This window comes from Tenrec ecaudatus, chromosome 6 (genome assembly GCF_050624435.1).
Source record: "Tenrec ecaudatus isolate mTenEca1 chromosome 6, mTenEca1.hap1, whole genome shotgun sequence".
Taxonomy (NCBI): Eukaryota; Metazoa; Chordata; class Mammalia; order Afrosoricida; family Tenrecidae; genus Tenrec; species Tenrec ecaudatus.
This window is the reverse complement of record NC_134535.1, coordinates 172,606,792-172,632,025: the sequence shown is the minus strand read 5'-3', so window position 1 is coordinate 172,632,025 and position 25,234 is coordinate 172,606,792. Positions and strand designations below refer to the sequence as shown.

At 40.9% G+C, this 25,234-nt stretch overlaps 1 protein-coding gene across 1 annotated transcript in view; it reads right to left on the bottom strand.

Moving 5' to 3' along the window:
* GPR158 (G protein-coupled receptor 158) overlaps window positions 1–25,234 on the bottom strand; it is a 465,390-nt gene that overhangs the window by 11,080 nt on the left and 429,076 nt on the right. The window contains 2 exon segments of the mRNA XM_075553196.1: window positions 1,709–1,847; window positions 21,550–21,788. Coding sequence (XP_075409311.1) covers window positions 1,709–1,847; window positions 21,550–21,788 — 378 coding nt within the window.

Here is a 25,234-nt window from a genome sequence, read left to right as displayed (position 1 = left end):
AACAAACCCACAGATAGAGGTAATACTGGTTCTTCCTAAGAACAAATCCATCCAAGACTAAGGTCTACTTGTAATTTGATAAAGTATATCTATGCTGATGTTGAGTCTTATTGAATGCTATTTCTTCCGAATATGATTAGAACAATGGAATCAATGGATCCCATCGATTTAAATTACTAAGCTATTGCTTCTTTTTTCTCTTACTATGCTATTGCTTCTTTTTTCTCTTAAACTTTAAAAACATTGGGACCATAAAATACATAAATCCAAATCCATGCGATCAATTGTGTATGCTTAATTGTGTGCACTGAATTTCCCCCGGTGCTTTAATCCCTTCTTGCGTCTTTGGAGGCTAGCAGGAGGAGAGCTGAAAAATCAATCTCTTCTCTTGCCTTACTTGTTAGCTCATCTTGTCCCTCCTGTTTCTCCCCCTCCTGTACTCTCTTCTTTTGTATCTCGCCTCTCTCTTGAGAGAGGCAAAGACACAATGTCCCAGCGCTGGGAGGCCAACTCCCCTGACTCCCGAGCCCTTGGTGGGGTTCCCAAAAGGTGTTAGGCCATAGAAACCTCTGTATGTCCTACTCTTTGTATTGTTGTTTTAAAAAATATAGGTCATTCGAAAAGCTCAAGAAACCTGGCATCATCTCTTCCTAAAAGGTGCAGAAGACTACTCTATGGTGACAGTCCAAGATGAGAGAGAAGTAGCCTGCAAACCCTAGACAAGGCCCACCCCCCAGCAGGCCCCTCCCCATTTCTGCTGGTCCTCAGTGGAGTCTGCCCATCACCAAGGTGCTGCTACAGAGAAAGGTTTCCCTCCACAAACTCTTCTCCATGAGGCTGAGGATAGCTATCCACAAAGTCTAATTGCAGTCTATGCTAAGCAACTAACCGATAAGGACATCTTTTGTTGCTCTTTCGAATCGTAGAATTAGAATGATTTTTCGGTTCTACCCCGAACTGTCCCTGTCATTGTAAAGTACGAACCAGGTACATGTTCTCAGAAGATAGGCCACCATATGCAGCACGGTTCACTGTGTCATGAGCCACTTTATGCCTCCTTTAGACTCACTTGCTGTTGCAATAAGCTGCATGGAGTAACCCAAACCAAGAGCCAGGATACACAGGCTTACCCCAGAAATTCATCGCTCAAATGTGGTGCTGACAGAACATCATGGAACCCAACAATTCAGTCATCACATTTGAATGTCACTCGTGTTTTTGTTTTGAATTCAGCAGAATATATATAAACACATTGTCTACTTGAAAGCATTTGTAGGTTAGCACATGAAAAATGAATAAAAACTATTGATCTATATACACTTTAAAATAAATATATGGATGGTATATAGCTTTAGAACTTCAAACAAAATGAATCATGACAAAATTAATTTCAATATCTCCATACTATCTCCATAAGTAGTGTCACAAAAGAAAATGACATCAAATTCACCTTTAGAATAATGAAAGCAATAAACAACACATCCAAAGGACCTGACCAACAACCATCGCTGGGGGGAGGGGCAGGGGTGGGTGGGTACAGAACTGTATCAATTTGCCATTTCTGTGAGAAAGAAATTAGTCAACTTACAAACTACTTATCTTTCCTACATCTTTCCATTGTGCATTCGATCCAATTTCGCGATTTAAATTAGGCTGCAACACATCAGGAAAATGAAGCAGTTCAATACTGGAGCTGCGCGTCACTTGCCTGATTGCGTGGAATATTGCGGAGATGATGAGCTCATTGTGGACAGCAACAGCCATGTACCGCGGCTCGTGAAATGCTGAGGGGACTGTCCGCACCGCGTAGCACAGGTAAACTCCCCACAGGAGGAACAGAAACTCGGCTGGAAGAAGAACAAACAAAAACAATTTGCCAGTAGTTTCTTAGGAGAATGGGCGGGGAGGGCGGGGGGAGGAAAGATAACATTCCTGAACACGAAGGCTTGATTACCAGGGACACATAAGTAAAGTGAGAAGTAAATGTATATAGAATGTCAACCTCATATGAATACGCCTGCCATATATTCATTTAAAAACTGTGTACGGTGTGGAGAAGATTTTTTCAAAGGTAGGCTTTGTTTGCCTTGTTTGTTTGTTTTTTGTTTGTAAACAGTGGTTTGGATGCCAGAGTAGTTTGCTGATACCTGGAATTTTAAAAATTTAAATAATGGTCAAATAAATGTTCATTCACATCCCCCATCAAAGTTTAGGACCTTCCATGAGATCTGGGTTATGCTCAAATTATGAAGGTCAAAAAAGGCTTGTGCCATTTGAGTTCCTTTTGCATCAAGCCTAGTCCAAGGCTTAAGGTGCCCGTTGAGAGAAACATGGGCAGAGAGGCCAGGAAACATTCAGGGTCACCTTTTGCAAACGCAGCACTATGTCCTCGCACGTGGTAGAAATTGTAGTGTTTGTGGGCGGCATGCTGAGTGGCTTCGTAAAGTTCACAATTGCCTTGTTTGGTCACCAGAGCCGCAAAGCCAGCCCAGCATAGCAGCGAAAAGCCCAGGTTTTTGAGTTGTACCAGAACTGATTCTGAAGCCTGGGTCTATGTCTAACTTGGTACAATCTTAGGAAATTTACCTAATCTCTCCGGCTGGCAGTTTCTTCATATGTAAAATAATGAAAATGAAAGTGCACTAATTCCATGGAATTGTTTGCTAATTAAGTTAAATAATTTATATAAACATGTCTGAGATAGGTAATGTTTATTATGCCAACCTGGCCGATAAACACATGTGGGATTAGTTGAAAGGCAGAGAGATAAATGGCTCAGTAAGCCTTACCTTTCAAGTTCTCAGGTCTCTTGCTTTGTGATAGTAAGACCAGGGTGCATCTACCTTAGCCAGTTCCCTGCTTCAGCTGGCAAGGCTCACTTCCTGCAAGACATCCCTCAGGAGAAGCCACATGGACCTGCCCTGATGCAGCCCTGAGTGCTGGAGCAGCCGTATGGAGACCCCTGCCAGCACTGAGATGCTTACATGCTCACTGATTTGGCTTTCCTCCTGCAGTTGGCATCATTGCGTCTGTTTTGTGAGATGGAGAAGGACTTCGTGCATTGGTGTTGGACATATGGGTTAATGTTGGACTTCTGGGCTTGGGCAGCACTGGGTTGGGATGTTTTCTTGATGTGCATTTACCCTTTGTGTAAAACTCTGTTATACATGAGATTCTGTGAATTTGTTCTCTAAATTACCCAGACTAACACAATGTCTAACCAGTGATTATTAGTGAGCATTTCATCAGACCTCCCCTTTTATGACCATTGCTTTTTTGTTAAGATGTTTTATTTACCAAAGTTTCTGCATCATTTAAACACAATATTTAAGTGTCCAGATGATTGAAAAACCCTTACATAAAAAAGCCTGGCAAGAGTTATTCTAAAACATAAATGTGGTCTGAACCCCACGTGAAGCTGGGGTGCTGCACGTCAATTCTTGGCAACACCCGGGCAATCCCACCCTGTCCAGTCAGGTTGCTCTGAGTCGGCATCGACTCCCTGGTGGTGAGCTGAACTGAGCTGAGGTGCTGTCATGTCTATGCGCACTTAGAGTGCCCCGAGTTCCTTTTACTTTATTAAATCTTTCCTTCAAAGTGTACACCTGTGTCGGGCTAACAAGTTAAATAATCAAAATTAAAAGGTTAGATGAAATGATTTAGTTGTTAACTATCAGTAGGCATTCGTGTTGTAGTGCAAGGAGAATTACATTCTTGTTACTTACACTAACCGTGTTACTTCAATAGTTATAGCTTAATCCAGTTGAAGAGTAGGAGTTCATATTCATTATAGGAATCCAGGGATATTCCTGTAATAGAATGGCCCCTGTGGTGTCCCTGTGATAGCACTGTTCCTGAGTGTTCCCACGGCTGGAACTCTGTAAGTGGCTAGAAAGCACCTTTCTTGAGAGGAGTGACTGGTGGTTTTGAACTGTTGACCTTGTGGTTGGCAGCTCAATGCAAAACCCACTGTGTCACCAGGGCATCGGGAAGGAGAGATGAAGAAATGTTCGGATCTTCGCATACAATTTATTTTCCCCATACTGAGGTTTGAATCTCAGAGCTATTTTTCCTTTCTGGATGGCACAGATTTTTTATTTCAATTATTTTTCCCGCAAATCTTTTCCTCCTGATGCCCACAATTACCATCTTCGTCTAAGTCTCTATCAGTTCACTCACTCCTCGTGTGTTACAATTATTTTTCGATCAGCTCTTTTAAACCAGTCTTTATCCTGTAACAATCCATTCTCTGTGAGAGTGACAGCTTCATCTTTTTGAAACTCCATTCTCAGATGGCTTCAGATCTCTGGCACTTGATTTACATCTCCAGTCGATTCACTCTGACATGTCTACACTTCTGCTCTCGGGGGAAAACTACAAGAGAGTGCTACCTTCTGCAGATATGCTCTCGGATCCCAGGTCTCCTTGTTGCCTAGTCATCAGGTTAGCTAACCTGCAGTGCTTGGCTTTCTGCTAAGGTGCTTATATAGTTTTTAAACCCTGACTCCATGCATAGTCTCTGATTCTCAGGTTGTGCTAGTCTGGGTAATTTAGAGAAACAAATTCACAGAAACTCATGTATAACAGAGTTTTACACAAAGGGTAAATGCACATCAAGAAAACATCCCAACCCAGTGCTGCCCAAGCCCAGAATCCAACATTAACCCATATGTCCAACACCAATGCACAAAGTCCTCTTCCATCTCACAAAATAGACGCAATGATGCCGATTGCAGGAGGAAAGCCAAATCAGTGAGCGTGTAAGCATCTCAGTGCTGGCAGGGGTCTCCACACGGCTGCTCCAGCACCCAGGGATGCATCAGGGCAGGTCCATGTGGCTTCTCCTGAGGGATGTCTTGCAGGAAGTGAGCCTTGCCAGCTGAAGCAGGGAACTGGCTGAGGCAGCTGCACCCTGGTCTGACCATCAGAAAGCAAGAGATCCGAGAACTAGAAAGGTGAGGCTCACCGAGCCATTTCTCTCTTCGTCCTTCAATTAACCCCACGTGTCTATTGGCCAGGTTGGCACAATACACTACCTCCCTCACAGCTTTTTGCTCCCAGCTTGCCTTGAGTCTGTTTGTCATTGCTTTCTTCCTGGCCTTTAGGACTCCTCAGCATTCACCCTATAAGCATGAGCCATGACATAGGTCCCTATTCAGAAGCCTTCAGGGTCTCCCTGATATTTTCACCAGTGCTTTGTTCTGACATTACTAGCCCTCTCTATCAGACTTCATGTTAAAGGTCGAATATGACTGCTCACTGCTCCCCTCATGAACTCTGATCTGACCCATGAGGACTCGGTGTGCTCTGCGCACTCCAGAGATTGCTCCTGCTTCCCAGCCTTTGCTCCCGCCTTCCCACCACGAGAACTCCCGTCGCACACAAACACTTCCGAATCATACTGGATATGTCAGTGTGTACACACCACAAAGGCCCCTTAAATGATTGTATCCTACATTGACTCTCCCTTCCTCCATTTAACTCCATATGGAAATTAAGGAGCTATCCTACAAAGCGAGTGGCTGTGCCACCTACAGTAATAACGGGGAGAAAATGTCTTGTGGGGTCTTATTAGTCACCACGACCTGCTTCCACTAGGTTCCGACCTTCTGGGAGGCCAAATGGAATTGAGGCTTTCAGGTGTTTTTATTTCCTTGTTCACATAGGTGAGAGAATAGCTTGTGCACGCATAGATGAGATTTCATAAATATTTGTTGAATTAAATCAATAGAGATGATGTTTGTTTCCTGTTTCAATCAGAAGAAATGCAAAGTTTCTGCTACCCCACTACTGCATTAGATACTGCAAGGCCTATCCATGACTTTAAGATCTGGTTGACATTATTTTCAACTGACATTTACTGGTAGGGTACTGTGTTTGCTACTCGAGAATAGTGAATTAAACAGCCTTCAAAAGCCAAAGTAATACTTTGAGTATATCTCACTTGACTTTAGGGACCAAATCAAGAATATATTTGATATACTGAACAGTAATGACTAAAGACCAGGGGCATTGTGGGATGGCATCAAGAACATCACACACAAAGAAAGCAACAAGTCATTAAAAAGAAACGTGTTAGTCCGGGTAGACTAGAGAAACAAATCCATAGAAACTCATAGGTGTATAAGAGGGAGTTTTATATAAAGGGTACTTTTACATTAAGAAAGCATCCCAACCCAGTCCAGTTCAAGCCCATAAGTCCGATATTAGCTCATATAACTGATATCAATCTATAAAATCCTCTTCAGACTCACGAAACATATGCAATGACACCGAATGCAGGATGATCAGAGGCCAGTGGGTAAAAAAATCTTTGGATCCAGTGGTGGTGTAAGCATTGCAGCACTGGTAGGGGTCTCCACGTGGCTTCTCCTGCTTCTGAGCTGCATCAGGGTAGGTCCATGCGGTTTCTCCTTAGGGATGTCTTGCAGGCAGGAAGTGAGCAGAGAGAGAGAGTCTCCAAGAAAGTGCGCTGAGAGAGAGTCTGTCTCCTGTCTCCAGGAAGGAAATCCAGGAATTCTCAGAATTCTCATGAGAAGGCCATGCCCACACAGAGGGCTTATGGGCTATGATCTGACTGACAGACTACACTCCACCCCTTCACTCTTAATCCTATCAAGTCCTGAATTGACACCAGATTATGTAACTACCACAGAATGATAGAAATAAATGAGCAAAATAGCTGTAATAAGAAACTCTGAAACATGAATTTAGGGCAGCCAAAACCAAAGCAGCAATGTTGAAGTTAAACTGTTCGACAGAAGTTTTCAAAGAGTAGCTCAAAAAGACAGTCTTATAGTGAAATGTTCAAACACTTGGAGTTAGAAAACAAAAGGGAAGAACATATTATTTCTGAAGCTAATTATTTTGTGACCCCAAATCATTGATCAACATTCACCCAATTCTGGAGGTAGACTGCGATCAAGAGCCAATGATATGAAGGAAGAAATTGCATCGAGGCATTAATGAAAAACAAGGCCCCAGAAATTGGCAGCATACAAATTGAGATGTTTCAACAAATAGAGGTAATGCTGCTCCAAGTTCTTTCTCATCTATGTCAAGAAATTGGGATGACAGCTACCTGGCCAACTGACTGCAATAGATCTGTATTTGTGAAATGTGGTCCTATTGAATGTGGAAATTATCAAACAATATCTATCATTATCACCTTATGCAAGTAACGTTTTGCTGAAGGTAATTCCAAAACAGGTGTAGCAATATATGGATTGAGAGCTGCCAGAAATTCAAGCCAGATTCAGAGAGGATGTAAAATTATGGATATCATTACTGATGTCATATGGGTCTTGACTGAAGGCATAGAACACTATAAAGTTGATTATTTGTGTTTAATTTAGTATGCAAAGGCTTTTGGCAGTGTGAATCGTAACAAATTATGATGACACCCGACAAAAGGGGAATCCAGAGCATAGAATTCTGCTCATGTATAACTTGTACATATACTAAAGGTTAAACTTAACAAGGAGATGCTGCATGGTTTGAAATCAGGAAAGATGTACATCAAAGGTGTATCCTTTCACCACACTGATTCGATCTGTATGCTGCACAAATAATCTGAGATTCTGGACTATATGAAGAAGGATATGGCATCAGGAAGAGAGAAGACTCATTAGCATCTACAACATGCAAATGACTCTATTTTGCCTGTTGAAAGTGCAGATGAGTTGAAGCATTTTCTGATAAAAACCAAAGCATACACCCTTCAATATGAATTACACCACGCCATTCGTAAAACAAAGCTTCTCAACGGAATCAATGAGGGATATCACGATAAATAGGTAAAAAGACGGAAATTGTCAAGGATTTCATTTTCCTTGGATCTACAATCAACACCCTTGAAAGTAGCAGCGAAGAAATCAAAGCACATATTGCATTGGGCAGACCTGCTGCAAAGCCCAAGTACTCCCTCAATGCAAGAACACTTTGATCTATTACACTGGCATTCCATGATGCTCACCTTCCCTACATGATCGCTGAAGACAATGGGTGCACAAGCAAATGTGAAGAAAATGGATGGAGCTCAGCTATCAAAAGATATAGCATCTGAGGTCTTAAAGGCTTGAAGATAAACAAGCGGCCATCTAGCTGAGAAGCAACAAAGCCCACATGGAAGAAGCACAGCAGCCTGTGTCATCACGAGGTGTCGAAGGGATCAGGTATCAGGCATCAAAGAACAAAAAAATCATATCATTGTGAATGAGGGGGCAACTGAACAAATCCTTACAGAAGGGTCGCGGGGAGGAGACGAGCCTGTGAGGGTGCAGTGTAGCCATGATGAAACATACAACTTTCCTCTAGTTCCTAAATGCTTCCTCCCCCCCAACTATCATTACCCTAATTCTACCTTACAAATCCAGCTAGACCATGTGCACTGGTACAGACAGGAACTGGAAACACAGGGAATCCAGGATAGATAAACTCTTCAGAACTAATAATGAGAGTAGTAATACCAGGAAGGGAAGAGGAAGGTTGGGTAGAAAGGGGGAACTGATCACAAGGATCTACATATAACCCACTCAATGGGGGACGGACAACAGAAAAGTGGATGAAGGGAAATGTTAGGTAGTATAAGACATGACAAAATAATAATAATTTATAAATTATTAAGGGTTCACGAGGGAGAGGGGGAGGGGAAGGAGGGGAAATGAGGAGCTGATACCAAGGGCTCAAGTAGAAAGCAAATGTTTTGAGAATGATGGTGGGGAACAAATGTACAAATGGGCTTGACACAATGGATGGATATATGGATTGTGATTAGTTGTATGAGCCCCCCAATAACATGATGGAAAAAAGAAGAAAAAAACCATTAACCAGCCATCATGTCACTTCTAGAACTAAGTTTTGTCTGAGTTAAGCCATGGCATCTTCCATTGTCTCATGTGGATGTGAAAGTCTCCCACATGCGTGCCACAGACTGCTTCAAGGAGGAAAACACCACACGTGTGTTGGCGGAAGCAGCCAGTGCTTATGAGGAAGCAAGGAGGCTGAAACTGTCTCAAATACTTGGACATGTTTTCAGGAGAGACTAGTCGCTGGGAAAGAATGGATGCTGGGAAAAGTGGAGGGTCAGGGAAAGAAGAGAAGACCCTCGATCAGATGAACGGACAGTGACTAGAGCAATGGGGTCAGACCTTGCAACGACTGGGAGCTAGGTGTGGGGGAGCTAGGCGTGGGACCCGCCGATGCTTCGTGTGCTGTACCGAGGCCGCTGTGAGTTGGAGCTTACCTGACAGCACCCAACAATAGTCTACACCGTGGTTCTCCACCTTCCTCACGCCACGACCCTGTCACACAGCGCCTCATGTGGTGGTGACCCCCACCCATCACATGATGTTTGTTGCTACCCCATCACTGTCATTTTGCCACTGTGATGAATCGTCATGTATAGATCTGATAGGCAGGATGTATTGTCATTGTTACAAATTGAACATAATGAAAGCATAGTGATTCATCACAAAAACAGTATGTCATTATATATTGTGAAATATTTATTTCTAATAACAACTAAATGGAATTTTGTTTTGAAGCATGGTGTAGTTTGGATAACAGTCTTCACGCTGGGTACTCATACGTGGGTGTATCTGCATGTGGGTGGACCCTTCTGGAGACAGATAGAGGAGCGGTGTCTTGGTTCCTAAGACCATCGGAAATAGTTGTTTTCCAATGGTCTTAGGTGACTCCTGTGAAAGGGTTGTGTGACACCCAATGGGGTCATGACCCACAGGTTGAGAACCACTCTTCTGCATGCACACTACACTTGGAGTCGCAATTAATTTTTCTCATTTAGTTGCATTATAAAAACACTATATTCTGCCACTTATTACAGTGTGTTTGTATACTTACCATACTAAGCATTAAAAAGAAAAATAGTTGCCAGGTTAATGAACAGGCAACAATGAAGAATAACTTTTAAAATATCAGACAAAATAAAATTCATCACAATAGCTGAGCTGAACATTAAAATCATTTCATTAGCAATATCAAACAATATGCTCTAGATTAAAAACAATTTATTATTCAAAGTACCAATTAAACTAAATGTGATCTAAAAAAGTTGTGCTTGTGAAAAAAAAATCTGTTTCATATAATTAACTTCAACCTCACACTGCAATTAGTAAAGAAAGCATTCTATGCAGATGTTACCAAATCGTACAGTGTTGTTACGTGGGAGTTGAGATAGGGGTGGTGGTGCTTCTGTAGAAAATAATGTAAATGATTTTGATAGGAGGCATGACTTAGGTTAAAAAGGGAGTGCATTTCTATTTACAGATCCAGAGAGGTCTTCCAGAAAGCCGGGGTGATTTTATTTGTAATCCCTAAAGAATAAAACTCAGTGAAAAAAATTAACCACAGCTTTTAAAATTTTAATAACCAAGATTGAAATAATTGCAAGTTATTTTTCCAAAGGACTGGGCCAACTCCAAAGGAGTGAGACCTGATATCAGGTTTCTGACTATGTCAGAGCCCGCAGCGCTGTGATCTTAGACCCCCCACGAGGGCTGAGAAAGACAACTTCAATGTGAAGGCAGCATTGCCGCTGAAGCTGTGGGGTGCTGGACAATGCTGCAAAGGCATTCTGTATTAGTGACATTACACTTTCATTAGTCCTTTAATTTTTAAATTTTTTATGTGGTATAAATAAAGACATTAATTAAGAAACTTATACATTCCATTCTCTAGACATTCCCATTAAGACACTTACTCTTTGTTGGAACAGATATCAGACATCAAAGAACAAAAAATTATATCATTGTGTGCACACCTACCCATATGAACACCAAAGACAAATGTGTGCAGAAACAAGTGTGGTGAAGAAGGCTGATGGTGCCCTGCTATCAATAGAGATAGTGTAGGGGGTCTTAAAGACTTGAAAGTAAACAAGCGGCCACCTAGCCCAGGAGCAACAAAGCCCATATGGAAGAAGCACACCTTCTTATGTGATCACGAGGTGTCTAAGGGATGAGGTATCAGGCATCAAAGAACAAAAAAATCATACAATTGTAAATGAGGGGGAGTGCGGAGGGGAGACCCAAAGCCCATCTGTAGGCAACTGGACATCCCCTTATGGAAGGGTTGTGGAGAGGAGATTAGCCAGTCAGGGTACAGTGTAGCAATGATGAAACATATTATTTCCCTTTGGTTCCTAAATGCTTCCTCACCATCCCCACTCAATATCACGACCCCAATTTTACCCTATAAATCTGGCTAGACCAAAGGATGTACACTGGTATAGATAAAAACTGGAAACACAGGGAACCCAGGATGGATGATCCCTTCAGGACCAGTGGTGAATGGCTATACCAGGAGGGTGGAGTCAAAAGGGGAAACTGATTACAAGGATATACATATAACCTCCTCCCTAGGGGGTGGACAACAGAAAAGTGAGTGAAGGGAGATTTTGGACATTGTAAGATATGATAAAATAATAATTTATAAATTATCAAGGGTAAATGGGGGGGGGGAATGAGGATGGAGGGGGAAAATGAGGAGCTGATACCAAGGGCTCAAGTAGAAAGCAAATGCTTTGAGGATGATGAGGGCAACAAATGTACAAATGTTCCTGACACAATGGATGGATGGATGGACTGTGATAAGAGTTGTACGATCCCCCAATAAAATGATTTAAATTAAAAAAAGATACTTTTCTGGTTTATGTTTATTTCTTTTCTTTTGTTTTTTGTTTTTTAATTCAAGCGACTTAGAAAATACATGGTCAAAGTGAAAAAAAAATAGTTAAGATCCCATCCAGGATAACATATTAAGTTTTTAATATTTTAATAATATGGTTGACATCCCAGAAATTATAGCTAATTATTAACACAGCATCAATAATACTTGAGGATATTTCAAATTGCAGCACCCTAGTGTCATGTTCAACTGGCACTTAGAGCTTGATATTTTGGAAATTTATTTTATTTTACACAAATATACACTTTTGTCAACCAGATCTATCTCTTATTACTGTCATTTTACCAAGCATGCTGTGTTAGTAGATAAATTAGAGAACCAAATCCACAGAAACTCATATATATGTATTTTATATAAAGGGTAGGATATACATTAAGAAAGTATCCCAACCCAGTGTTGCCCAAGCCCACAAGTCCAACATTAACCCATGTGTCTGACACCAGTCCACAAAGTCTTCTCCATCTCACAAAACATATACAATGATGCTGACTGCAGGAGGAAAGCTGAATCAGTGGGCATGTAAGTATCTTAGTGCTGGCAGGGGTCTCCACATGGCTGCTCCAGCACTCAGGGCTGCATTGGGGTAGGTCCATGCAGCTTCTCCTCAGGGATGTCTTGCAGGAAGTGAGTCTTGCCAGCTGAAGCAGTGAACTGGCTAAGGCAGCTGCACCCTGGTCTGACCATCAGAAAGCAAGAGACCCGAGAACTTGAAAGGTGAGGCCCACTGAGCCATTTATCTCTCTGCCCTTCAATTAAGCCCACATGTGTTTATCGGCCAGGTTGGCACAATAAACCTTAACTATCTCACACGCTCTGCAGTGAGTGCTTTGTGAAAAAAAAACAAACAAACATGGCATCTGCTTTTTCTTTAGTTGAAATAGGGGTAATTGTGAGAGGCATTGGTGAAAACAAAGATGATGTTTTTCATAGAATTTGAAGTCCAGAAGTGACTTTACTAGACAGATTGTCTCAGGTTTCCATACTCGTACATATTTTCCGATGAAATCAAATTGCTGTGCACAATATGCAGAGCCAAGCATCCAACAACCTCCGTGTCTACAATTCAGTGCCGCCCATCACTTTCATCCACAGCTGCAGCCCCTCTCCCCTGTCTTTTCTGAGCCGTCCCTCCCCGTTGGCATAAGCCCATCGCTCCCAAGTGCTCTACCTGGACTTGGCTGTTGCCAATTGAATCTCATAAACTTTCTTTGATTTAGAGAAGATAGCATTGAAAGATTATTTCAGGGTCCCGGTTTGTAGGGCTTACTCAGCTCCGATGTCTCCAGAAGATCAGGGTGTCACTGGGTTGTCCACATTTTAGAAAGTTGACTTAGGATAGACATTTTAGCATACCTCAATGGCTGCGAGTTCTTCTGCATTTTGGATAAGACTGGGAATGAGTGGGAGTCGAGAGATGCTGCTATTCTGCTTACCCAGGAGCTCGTTTATTCTGCTTTGTAGAAAGAAGCTTAGCAGAGGGAAAGGCTGAAACACATTTCACACGTGTACAGCGGGACCCGGAGGCCAGCAAGTCTGCTCCCTGTTAGCTCAGATGCAGCACTCGGGCACTGGGAGCGGGCAGACAGAGTGAGCTCTGGCCCATGCTTAGTGCCTACTGCATTGATTCCCACACAGCAGAGAAGGCTCTCCACACTTCCTGCCTCGTGTCCCCAGAAGGTCCTTGGTAGAAAGGCCTCTTTAGGAGGCCTTCAAGAAAGGAAAATATCTTGATTGAGATATTACTAAAGAAACTCATTTTTCTAAGCAAAATCTGTTTGCATATGAACAACTATGTTCATCAGACTGTAAGACTTCATGGGGGGGGGGGATTCAAGAGTCCCAGTTGGGTGTCTTTTGACCCAATAAGTATTATCTCCCATGTAAAATGTGGTGCACATACCAGGTATTTTAGTGAAAGCACTTGGTACATTGTCTACACTCATAAATGTTTTCTTATAAAATCGCGACTCCTTTAGAAAGACTCAGCTCAAATTCAAATTTCTGCCGTCTCATCACCAATGAGAAATAAGACAGATTGTGTGAAAATAAAGAAGAATATTATTGCTAATCCTAGGAACTACATAGGCCACGTGACTTGATTTTTTTTTTTTGCCTTACCCACTTCTGTGAACGATCACAGGTTTGCATATTGACTTTTTTATACGGCGTCCATCCACAGCTAATCAAATTAGTATACTTTCTGATAAACAGAATTGTCTCTAGTCCTGGACCAATTTTTATGCATTCTCCATGGCTTCATAAATGAGACAGGTAGACAAATATACTCTTCTATTTCTAGTATGTACATTTAGGATATTTTTTCCAAGTTCAGTATGTAGTGACAAAACGTGAGTAAAATTTAAGGACATCAGAGCTTATGGATGAACAAATATTAAAGGCTATACCCATGAAGATGCACAGAGATCAAGGTTGAGCCCTATCAGGAAAGGGTCAAGGTCAGAGCAAACAGCTCTGTTCTCCAGTCATGTTCCTTCTCCTTCTCTTTCGTTTTCTACATCTCTGTGTTTATTGTTTAGAGACAGGGTTGAAACTGATAGGGGAATCCTTGGGAAGTTTTTGTAAATTTATATCCTATTAAATCCTGGACACAATCTTGCTGGGCTCAGGACAATAACTGATTGCTGAGTACAGGTTTCGTGGAGTCACTTTAAATCTACTTTTCTGTTGGTCCGTCTCCCTACTTGAATTACCCTGGGGTTTAGACCACTGAGGGTGCTGGTGCATTGAAACAGGAAAATCCCCAAATCTTTTACTTCTACAAATTCTAATAAGTACTTTATTCTCAGAGGACACAACAGTACCCGATTTTTTTTCCTTTATACTTATTTCAGAAATCAGAATGAGTATCCCTAAAAGAATACATGGGAACTTTCTGATTCCTATTGTCCACTTCCATCATGCCAACTCCCATTTATGCTACAGATTAGTAGTGTATTATTTAAACTAGGGTATTATTTAAAAAGAATATGAATCCTTTTATTATAAGGAAAGGTCTGCCAAAATATTTTTGATAACTGAGTTCATCGATGAGATATGTCTCTTCTAGCCAGTAAACTCCCAAGAGTTCCAAAGCAAATCTGAAACTCCTTAGGAGAAATGATAGGTATAATTATCTTGAAGAAGCCCTAGTGGCATCATAGGTGAAACACTGGGCTGCTAACTGGAAGCTCAGCAACTCAAAACCACCAGCTGCTCCACAGAAGGCAGGTGAGAGTTTCACTCCTCCTAAGGTTTTACCATCTCAGAACCCGAAGGGGGCGGTTTGATTCTGCCCTACAAAGTGACGAGAAATAGGAATTCCCTGCATGGCAGTGAGAGTAGCTGTTTTCATTACGCTTCGCTTCATGTCCTTCAGGCCTGCCCCAGAGCAACCCCTTCAAGTGGTGCATTAGAGTTTCCAGCGGTGCAGCTCAAGCTGAGGCCAATAAGCTGTGGCTGTGATCAGGGATTCATAAGGGGATGAAAATTAAAGAGAGGTTTTAAAAGTGAGAGCGGGGATACAGCAGGGAGGGAAGCGTATGGTAGACTCGGAGTACCCAGAGAAATGCAGACAAATCCAAACCGTGAACATGATTCTGAGTCAGATGAAGAAGCAGTGTGATCCATCTCCCCAATACTCATTCCACGATGCTCCCATCACGTGCTGCCTGTCACAGCGTAACCCGGTCTTCTCTGGTAATCAGCTATCTAAGTCCTCAGAAACGATTGCTATTTTAGAATTTCCCGATATAACTCAGTAAGGGACCTACCAAACTTTCTCATTTTCTTCTAAACATTGGCATCGCACGGATTAAGTTACTGAGCACACTGTCTATTTTGCAATGTTCCAGCACTACGCCTAGAGGAGGAGAAGGAGAAGAGCGTGTCAAAGCAGAAGGGGAAAGTAGAGATTGTTTTTTCTGAAGCAACGCGAGATCCACGGAAGCTTAATGCCGTATATACTCGCGTATAAACCAAGTTTCCCAGCACATTTCTAATTCCGCTCTTGTGGTACAATTAGGTGCCTCGGCTGATAGTCGGGTCGGCTTATACGCGAGTAGATGTGGTAAGTACTTTAGAACAACAGATAACCAATGCTGGGATTCACTCTCACGTGCAAGTAGCTTTAGCATTTTCAAATGAAAAAATGAACCTGTCTATCATAACTTGTGGAACTATTGCTTAGATGTCCCTCCTCTTTTCTTCTTGACGAATAAAACATGCAGTCAGTGGTGTCAGGCTCTTAAGGAACTTTCAGAACCATGAGACACTGCTGGACTTTTCACGATCATGAGAACAGAGAATCGTTACTAAATAACAGAAACGTGGTTGTGAAAACAGCCTGCAGGAGTGATATAGAAAAATTCAGAGAAAAAAGGGAAGATAATAAAAGACAAACAGAAGTCTTGGTAGAATTTATAATATCTACAGACTGGAGAAAAATTCAGAGAAAAAAGGGAAGATAATAAAAGACAAACAGAAGTCTTGGTAGAATTTATAATATCTACAGACTGGAGAAGTCTTATTTTCAAATGTTTCCTTTTTTACATTTCCCCCATTCAACTATTGTCAGCTAACATCTTGGGGAAACCAAAGAGACATGTCAATACTTGCTTAGATGTGCCCTCAAGTTTGACACAAACTCTCAGTCATAGAATGAAAGTTCTCCAAATTCTTGATTCAGTGTCTGCTGGAAGTTTTTTCTCTGTTTGTTTTACTTTCATGCTTGTTGTCTGTAGGGGAGAGATTTATCTACTGATGTATCCTAATTCATCTTGGTCACTGGTACTGCCAGAGTGTATGTTTTAAAGGTGCAATCAAACGTTGAGTGATACTGAAGAGACAGCCCAGGGAGGGTGGCAGGTCTTCCCAGACCACGCAAGACAGACAGACAGAGAGACAGAGACGGAGAGAGAACAGAGCATCCTGGCCCACTAAGCTTTGAGGATGACATTCACACTTGGAGCAGCCAATACACAGTGGTGGGTCCCACCACAAGGCACAGCATTCCCTTACTGACCCACAGCACTATGGGGGGCAGCACTGGAGACAGCGTGGGAATTGCACCCAGTCTGGCCTCCACACACACCCCACACACATACAAAGGGTGAATAACAGAGCAGCAAGGGGAGCAAAGCAACAAAGGCTCCAAGGAATTCTGAAAATTGACTTTGGACTGTGGTGGTGGCGGTGGCGGCAGCGGCGGCGGGGCATGGCGGTGCATCAGACCTGATTGGAAAATAGTCATAAGGGTCAGCAGACAGACCTGGAACTATTCAAAGGCTTTCCCACACCCCCATGTCTATCTATATAAGATAGGCAGATAAACAATTGCGAGGAAAACACAACAGGACCAACTGTTCTAGGGGAATCTGGGAGAGGAGAAGGTGGAGGCAGAGAAGTGGGGGAAGCCAATAAACCCAAGAACAAGGGAAGGAGATCTAAAATTGAAGGCGAGGGGGGCATAGCATGCCTTGTGGGATTCGATCAAGTGAAATGTAGCGGAGAGGAAGTACAGAGCTGACTGGGGGACAGGAGGAAAGTAAAAGAATATATAGAAAGAACTAGGAGGCAAAAGACATTTATAGAGGTATAAACATAGGCATGTACATATGTAAATATATTAGTATATAATTCTAGGGATATAGGTTTATATACATATATTGATAGGTTAAATATTATGGTAGCAGACAGACATCGAACCTCTACTCAAATCTAATCCTAGTCTAATATCACAAAATAGAGGTAGTTTAGCTGATAATTTGCTCTTTCACGCAAATATTTATAAAGAATCTACAACTGACAGGTATTTCCTATGTGTCAGGATAGGGTGTGAACAAGGAGTTCTCAGATGGAAGAATCCTTGGTTCTTTCTTCAATAAACTATAGGGATTATATTTAAAGCGACACCAATCCAAAACCAAGTCCACTGCCATCTTTTGGGTTCTGACTCTTAACAATCCTACAGGACAGAGTAAAAATTTCCCCCCAAGGTCATTACTTGTTAAGAGATTTTGTGCTATTCTGATGACCCTGAGAGCAAACATCGATCAAGTCAATGGAAGATGTCATCATCACCTACCCCCCAAAAGCTCATCAAGTGATATGAAAAATCAAGATGATGCTCATTTTTTTTGTTTTGTTTTTTGATGTAGGGGGGTAGTGCATTTGGAGTTCCATTCCACCAGGTCATACTATTAATCAAGCTTTCTATTTAGAGGTTCTGAAATGACTGCATAACAGTGTGTGACAAAAAAGGCCTATTTGTGGCAAACGGGAGACTGGTTTTGTCACCATGACAATGCACAGGAAAGTGTATTACCTCCATGTCTCTTCATCCAGCCCAGGAATAAGCAATCTCCGTTAGAGGCTTGCCTGGGTACTTTAAAGAAACAAATCCACAGAAACTCATATGTATAAGAAAGTTTTCTATAAAGAATAAGTGCACATCAAGAAAACATCCCAACCCAGTGCTTCCCAAGCCCACAAGTCCAACATTAACTCATATGTCCACTACCAATCCACAAAGTCCTCCTCCATCTCACAAAACACAATGATGCCGACTGCAGGGGGAAAGCTGAGTCAGTGAACGTGTAAGCATCTCAGTGTTGGCAGGGGTCTCCACACGGCTGCTGCAGCACCCAGGGCTGCATCAGGGTAGGTCCATGCAGCTTCTCTTTGGGGATGTCTTACAGGAAGTGAGCCTTGCCAGCTGAAGCAGGAACTGGCTAAGGCAGCTGCACCCTGGTCCGACGATCACAAGCAAGAGACCTGAGACCTTGAAAGGCGAGGCTCACCGCGCCATTTATCTCTCTGCTCTTCAATTAACCCCACATGTGTTTATCAGCCAGGTTGGCACCATAAACTAACTACCTCATAATGTGTGACAAAAAAGGCCTGACTGTGACAAAACCAGTCTCCCGTTTGCAAACGGGAGACTGGTTTTGTCACCACGACAATGCATTGGAAAGTGTATTACCTCCATGTCTCTGCATCCAGCCCAGGAAAAAGCAACCTCCATTAGAGGCTTGCCTAGGTTAGAGTCAGGAGTCATGCCCTGTCAGTCATACCTGGACTGCCTGAGCTGGAAGGCCCTGGACTGAGCTTGTAAGCTCTTCCTTAGGACATGGTGTGGATATCCCAATTGTGGTCCGGAGCCTGTTTCTGCAATCCCACCTGTACCTTTGATGCATTGCTTTACAACTAATCATGAATTTGTGGTGGTTTCCTTGGGTCCAAGCTTATTTGACTATGGTTCTGAGTGTGAGTCTTCCGTTTGGTCACATGCTAATGGTCTGCCTTATCCAAATGATATATCTTTGTCTCTGTCCCATTTAAGGGATCAACAAATGTTCCCTTTAAACTATATTCAATGAGGGTCTCTTTTGTAGCTGAAAACACAAGCTGAACTATATGAGGAAGAATAAGTCTCATTAACAGAATTTTCTAATCAGAGAGATACCTGCCGAAAGCTAAGAGGAATTAAAGCCCTTGCTGATCAAGATCAAAGACGACAGCCTTCAATATGAGTTACAACTCAGTGCAGACAATAATCCTCACAACCGAGCCACCAGTTGGACAAAAGGTTGGCGCTGTCAAGGATTTCACTTTCCTTGTCTCCGTCATCAATATTCATGGAGTAGCAGTCAAAAGTTTAAAAGGCACATTGCGTTAGGAAAGTCTGCTGGGTAAGACCTTTCCACACTGGTAAGCTCCAGTCGATAGTATTTTCCAGTACCTGTCCATGTGAACGTTGGACAGCGACTAACGAAGACTAGAGGAGGATGGATACATTAGACTTAAGACACTGGCCAGGTTACTGAGTGTATCACGGGCTGTCAAAAGAACATCCAAATCTCCCTTAGAGAAAATACAATTCGAGCGATCCTTAGCATCCAGGACGTGGAGACTTCATCCCACATGTGTTGAAGAAGCCAATCCCTAGAAGGGGACATTTTGCGTGGGAAAGTAATGGTCATCCCAAACCAGCCAGACCCTTGACCACATGGATGGACAGTGTTTGCAACAATGAACCCAACCTTAAGAATGACGGTGAAGTTGTGACAAGATTGGCTCATGTTTCGTGCTGTTGCACACGGGGTTGCTATGAGAATGGAGCCAATTTAACAGCACCTACCAACAACTAGATCCTGTCGCCACAAAGTGGTTGAGCCAACATGCACACATAGAATCTGGATCGAGAAGGGGATGCTAAGATCTACTTGTTCTAGGGCGCCTAGCAACAGCATCCTGGGGAAATTTCGTATCTTTAAATTGATTTAAGTTTCCTTTCCAGATTAAAATCACAATCAGAATTGCTTTCTACCTTAGTGTATTATTTTATCCCCTAATCGTAGTATGGATCGATATTAAATTATTTATTTATTGGATTATCATTATGGCATTTATTTTCAATAAAAACATTTCTTTATAATTAAAAATAGTGGGCCTATTGAGATTCCTGAAATATCTTTCTCAGAAAAAATAATCCTCTGTTTCAATGGAAAACATTCTGTACTTTATTAGTGTATAGTTAAAGGTTAGTTGTGACTATTCAATAAAAAATATCCGATTTGGGGGGAGGAAGAGCAAGGGAATTAAACTCATGTTTATATTCTGACACCTGGCAGATAAGGTTTGTCCTACGCCATACTGAGGGGAACACCACCAGTAAAAATAATAGGGCATATTTTCTTAAACATTTTTTGTTGTGATTATTAAAAAAATGATATTATTGGGTGTTCATACAACACTTATCACAATCCATACATACAACCACTGCATCAAGCACATTTGTCCATTTGTTGCCATCATCATTCTCAAAACATTTGCTTTCTACTTGAGCCCTTGGTATCAGCGCATCTTCTCTCTCCCCACCCTTGCTCCCTCATGGACCCTTGATAATTTATACATGTTTCCCATGTCTTACACCGACTGCTGTCTCCCTTCACTCTTTTACTCATGCTCACCTCTCTATCACTCTCTCTGTATATAAACACATACACATACCTGTGAATTTATCAAAAATATCCTATTAAAATGGAATTAATGGAGAATGGATTATTTTCCCATAAAATTTTGAAAGCTACTCATCTATGTCTTTGGAGATGACTTTAAAATAACCTAGCATAAGCAATAGAAAACGTGTATGTATTTCCTATTTTCATTTTTTTAAAAACTCGAATGTCAGAAAATAATCTGTACTTTTGCCCCAAGTGTTCATGTGGTTCTTCTATGTTCTCTAGACTTTCAGCAATATAATCTGTATGATCCCAACTAGTAAGTATTTGTTATTGAATAACACTGGGCCTTCAGCATATGATTAATAAATTCCCTTTATAAATAATCATAGGAAAGATAAGTTAAGCAGAAATTTTGTAATCTATTCATAAAATAATGTACTATGTACCTTATGCAATATACCCTATACAGAAATTATCTAAAAAAAAATACCAGTAGGCTTCCTCTTTCCTCCCAACTAAATGACTAAATCAAGAAATAAGTCCTTGCTTATTGAACAGAGACTAATTGTTAAGCTCAAAAGCAAAAAGTTAACTCTTTGTCCCCAAAAGTTAACTTTATTCCCTTCATTTTCTGATTTATCTGATTATATTTTGCCAACAAAATCACATACCTTTGAAAAAGAACGGGAACTGCTTGGAAAGAAAGTTTGCATTCCACACACTACTTACTTTCATTTGTATAATGTTGATTTCCGGGAGTCGTATTAGGGGAATTCCCATTAGGGTTTGTGAAAAGGTCCGGCAGGGTTTTTAAATAAGTAAGTTTTAATGCCAACCAGAAAAAGCACGCTACAATCACTCAAAGCACGTGACTACATACCAATCGCTGTCATGTAGTCCCATCGGTCTAGGAGGCACATATTGAAGGTGAGGTGATCAGATGTCTGCCCTTGGCCAATAAGGGAAATCTGCTTCTCCAAATTCTGGCACACAGATGATGTCCAGCCAATGAGAAACCAACACACTACCAGGAGGATTACTGCCAGCATCCTCATGACCCGTCCGCCCGTCATGTATGGAATCCGCTGGGCCGTGCGTGACAGAAACACCTTCAAAACTCTGGAATGGCAAGAGGGCAAGATGTGAACAGGCAACAGTAACCACAGAAAGTTAGACCTCTAAAATCAGCTTGTTTTACAGTGATTGAACGACATGGCGACCATTATCAATGCCACTGAATTGTACATCTGAAGACTGCAGAAATGGCCATTGTTATCTAGATCTGTACCACAATAAACCAAAGTTCTACATGAAATGTAAGCCCAACCAACACACATTTTTGCAGTTTTAGCATGAGAAAAAAACCCAGAAACATCGTTGCCCATATTTTCATTTCATTTCGTTCTAGCTTATCTTCCAATAGCAAAAGAAATATCCTGCGTTAGAAACCAGCTAGCCAATAGGTTCACATAATGGAAATTTTTGACATGTCGCTTCATATTTTAAGAAATACAATCTCAGAACCTTGGAAAGATCCACGGGCAAACATTGCTCAAATAGGGTTTCTGAGGGACATTAAAAGAAAGTGCTGGAATGAACAAGATTTAAAAACATTATGCAATGCCCCAAACTTCTAAAAACTCATTATTTATTTTTAAAGTAGGATACTATTAAAAGCATTTTCTGAAAATAATTTCACATATGATGTTCCTTTATAAGCACTTGATTGCATTATAAAATTAATGAAGTCATTAAGGAAACAATGGAGAAATAAACACTTGAGAAACTGAATGATGCTTATTAATTTTTCTGTACACTATGTATAATTCTGTGTATACAAATGAATAGTTAGGGTTGACAATATAGGATTGATAATATTTGAAAACTGTACCAGCGATAGATACCTTGTGAAGAAAAATTCCAAAAGTATTATGAGAATCCTTTTATCCACCTATTTTGCAATTCATCTCTACAATTTTCTCAGCTGTACTTAATTCTTCATACCTTCTAATTCAGATAGCCTGCCACAAAATTTTATTTGAAATAAATAAGTAACAGGGATATGATAATATCCATAATTAGCCAGCAAAAAGACAAAAATAAGTGTATTTCCCAACTTTGTATTTCCTCCTCAATCTCATTCTTTTTCCTAATTTTACACTCTGATGAAGGCCTCAAAAAAAATCCACAACAGAAAAGTGGGTGAAGGGAGACGTCAGACGGTACAAGAAAATAATAATAATTTATAAATTATCAAGGGTTTATGAGGGTAGCGGGGAGGGAGGGGAAAAATGAGGACCTGATGCCAGGGGGGTAGGTGGAGAGCAACTGTTTTGAGAATGACGGGGGCAATGGATATACAAATGTGCTTTATACAATTGATGTATGTGTGGTTTGTGATAAGAGTTGTATGAGCCCCTAATAAAATGATTTTTAAAAATCCAGAAATGAAGCAAACACACTCAAAATAGGCTATGTTTTTTGTTTCTTTAATATAGGAGACTGTGGTAGCTACTCATGAGTTAGTACAACACATCCAGTAAATAAAAAGACCCCTGCTGGTGCATTGTGCTGTTAACTGACAGATCAGCAGTTCAAATCCACCAGCTGCTCCTCTGGAGAAAGATGATGCTTTCTGATCCCATATTGATCTGCAGCCTCAGAAACCCAAAGAGGCTCTCCTATGGGTTTGGATTAGACTCCATAACAATGAGTTGAGGGGTGAGGGTGGGGTCCATGTATATTGGTAGCAATTGCTAGTAAATCTAATGGAATAGGTGGTATTTGATTTGGACCTTGATGGATAGCAACAGGTAGAAATGCAGAAAATAGAAAATATGTAAAGAGACATTCCACTCAAAGAAAAACGTTTAAGCAAAGGACAAGTGAAAGAAATAGAAGTTGTCTTTGGAAAACAGGGGGTATCATTGTTTGGATGGAGAGAATCTTTGGTCCTCAACAGATGAAAACTACTGGGAAGTTTCTGTATTTTCTATGTCAACACTTACAAAGTGTCGTTTACTTTCTGATATTGAAGATTTTCAAAATTCACACTGATACAAACACCCTTGAGAGTTAATAGTGCTCTGGTTAAACAACTGTGTCTCATAAAACCTGACTAAATCAGATGAATTTCTCTTTTGCACAGGGCATTTTTATGCCACCAGTTTATTAATATTTTAGACAAAAAAATACCCACCTTCTAAATCCTTAGAAAATTTCATGTCTTCTAGATTACTTTTAGATACTTATTGTACAGCATAAGAATTCGCAATTGCTCCAAATCTCATGTTCCCATTTCCACAGAGGAAAAAATACAAAACACAAGCCATCATGAGGTTCCCATTATTGATTGTACTGGGTTTCAAATAAGAGGACGCAAAAAGAGCACAGCCCTGCGCTGCAATCTCAGCATTCAGAACACTGACTTTGAAAAAAAGAAGATTCATTTTTACCAGCTTGCCTTCAAACAAAACATGTCTATGTCTTTAAAAAAAATGAGCTGGTGCTAGTTTATGTGCGTTTCCTCCCCAGGACCCAAGTCTAAAAATGACACCTAGATATAAGTTTATCTAAAATATAATTGTAGAAAAATAAAATAAAGAATTCTTATTTTCCTTCTATGTAAATTTTTCGCTCTTATTTTCATAGACTGATTTCCAGACTACCATCTGTTCAAAATAATTCCACTATCTCCAAAGGAAAGCCACAACATGAGAAAGCTTCAGGAGTTTTCCAGAATTGAATAATAAAGGCATATTGAAAGTAAACACTGGTCATTATTAGTGACAGGTAAATCAATGTGATAATGCCAAATATGAAGAAGGAAAAAAACCCCAAACCTGGAATTGTCTGTCACTCTATTATACACATTTCTATTTTGAGCTCATGTAATTCCATATAAATATTTTATCTGAGCAATCAATTCCCTGCTTTAGATATCTGATTAATGTTATTCACTTCATATTTTATATGAGCTTTCTCCCAAATTTAGTACAGCTGAAACACTTTGACTTCCACGGTCACATTCTCATGATTTTAGCTCCTCTCTTGATCAATTATGTTTTAGTCTCCATTGTACATCCCTCTTTCGCAGTCTTCCTTTACAATGTAAATGATAGTTCTCAAACATGTCCTAAATTGTTTATCTACTCTTCCTAGGTGACAACCATCTTTCCCCTATTTTCTATTATCTTTCTTCAAGGTGGTTTCAAGTCAACATACCCAAATTAGGCCACTTGCCTATATTCAAGATCTGTGCATGCTTTGATGTAGGGGATGGACATTAACAGGTCTGAAACTCAAAGCATGCCTCTCTCCACTCGGCCCTCCTCCAGTCCACTTCACTCTTAAATCTCAGTGACATGTGCTAGCTATATGCTCAAAGCAGAATCTAAAATCGAATTTTAATTACTTTCTCATCTACACATTTTATTTATTAAATGAATCGAGTATAATTCTAGCTGTCAAAGATTTATCAGTTGCATTAATTTTCCAAATCCTGACTGCTACTACACAGCTCCTAATTGATCTTCCTGATATTAAACTCATTGCTTAATATAAGG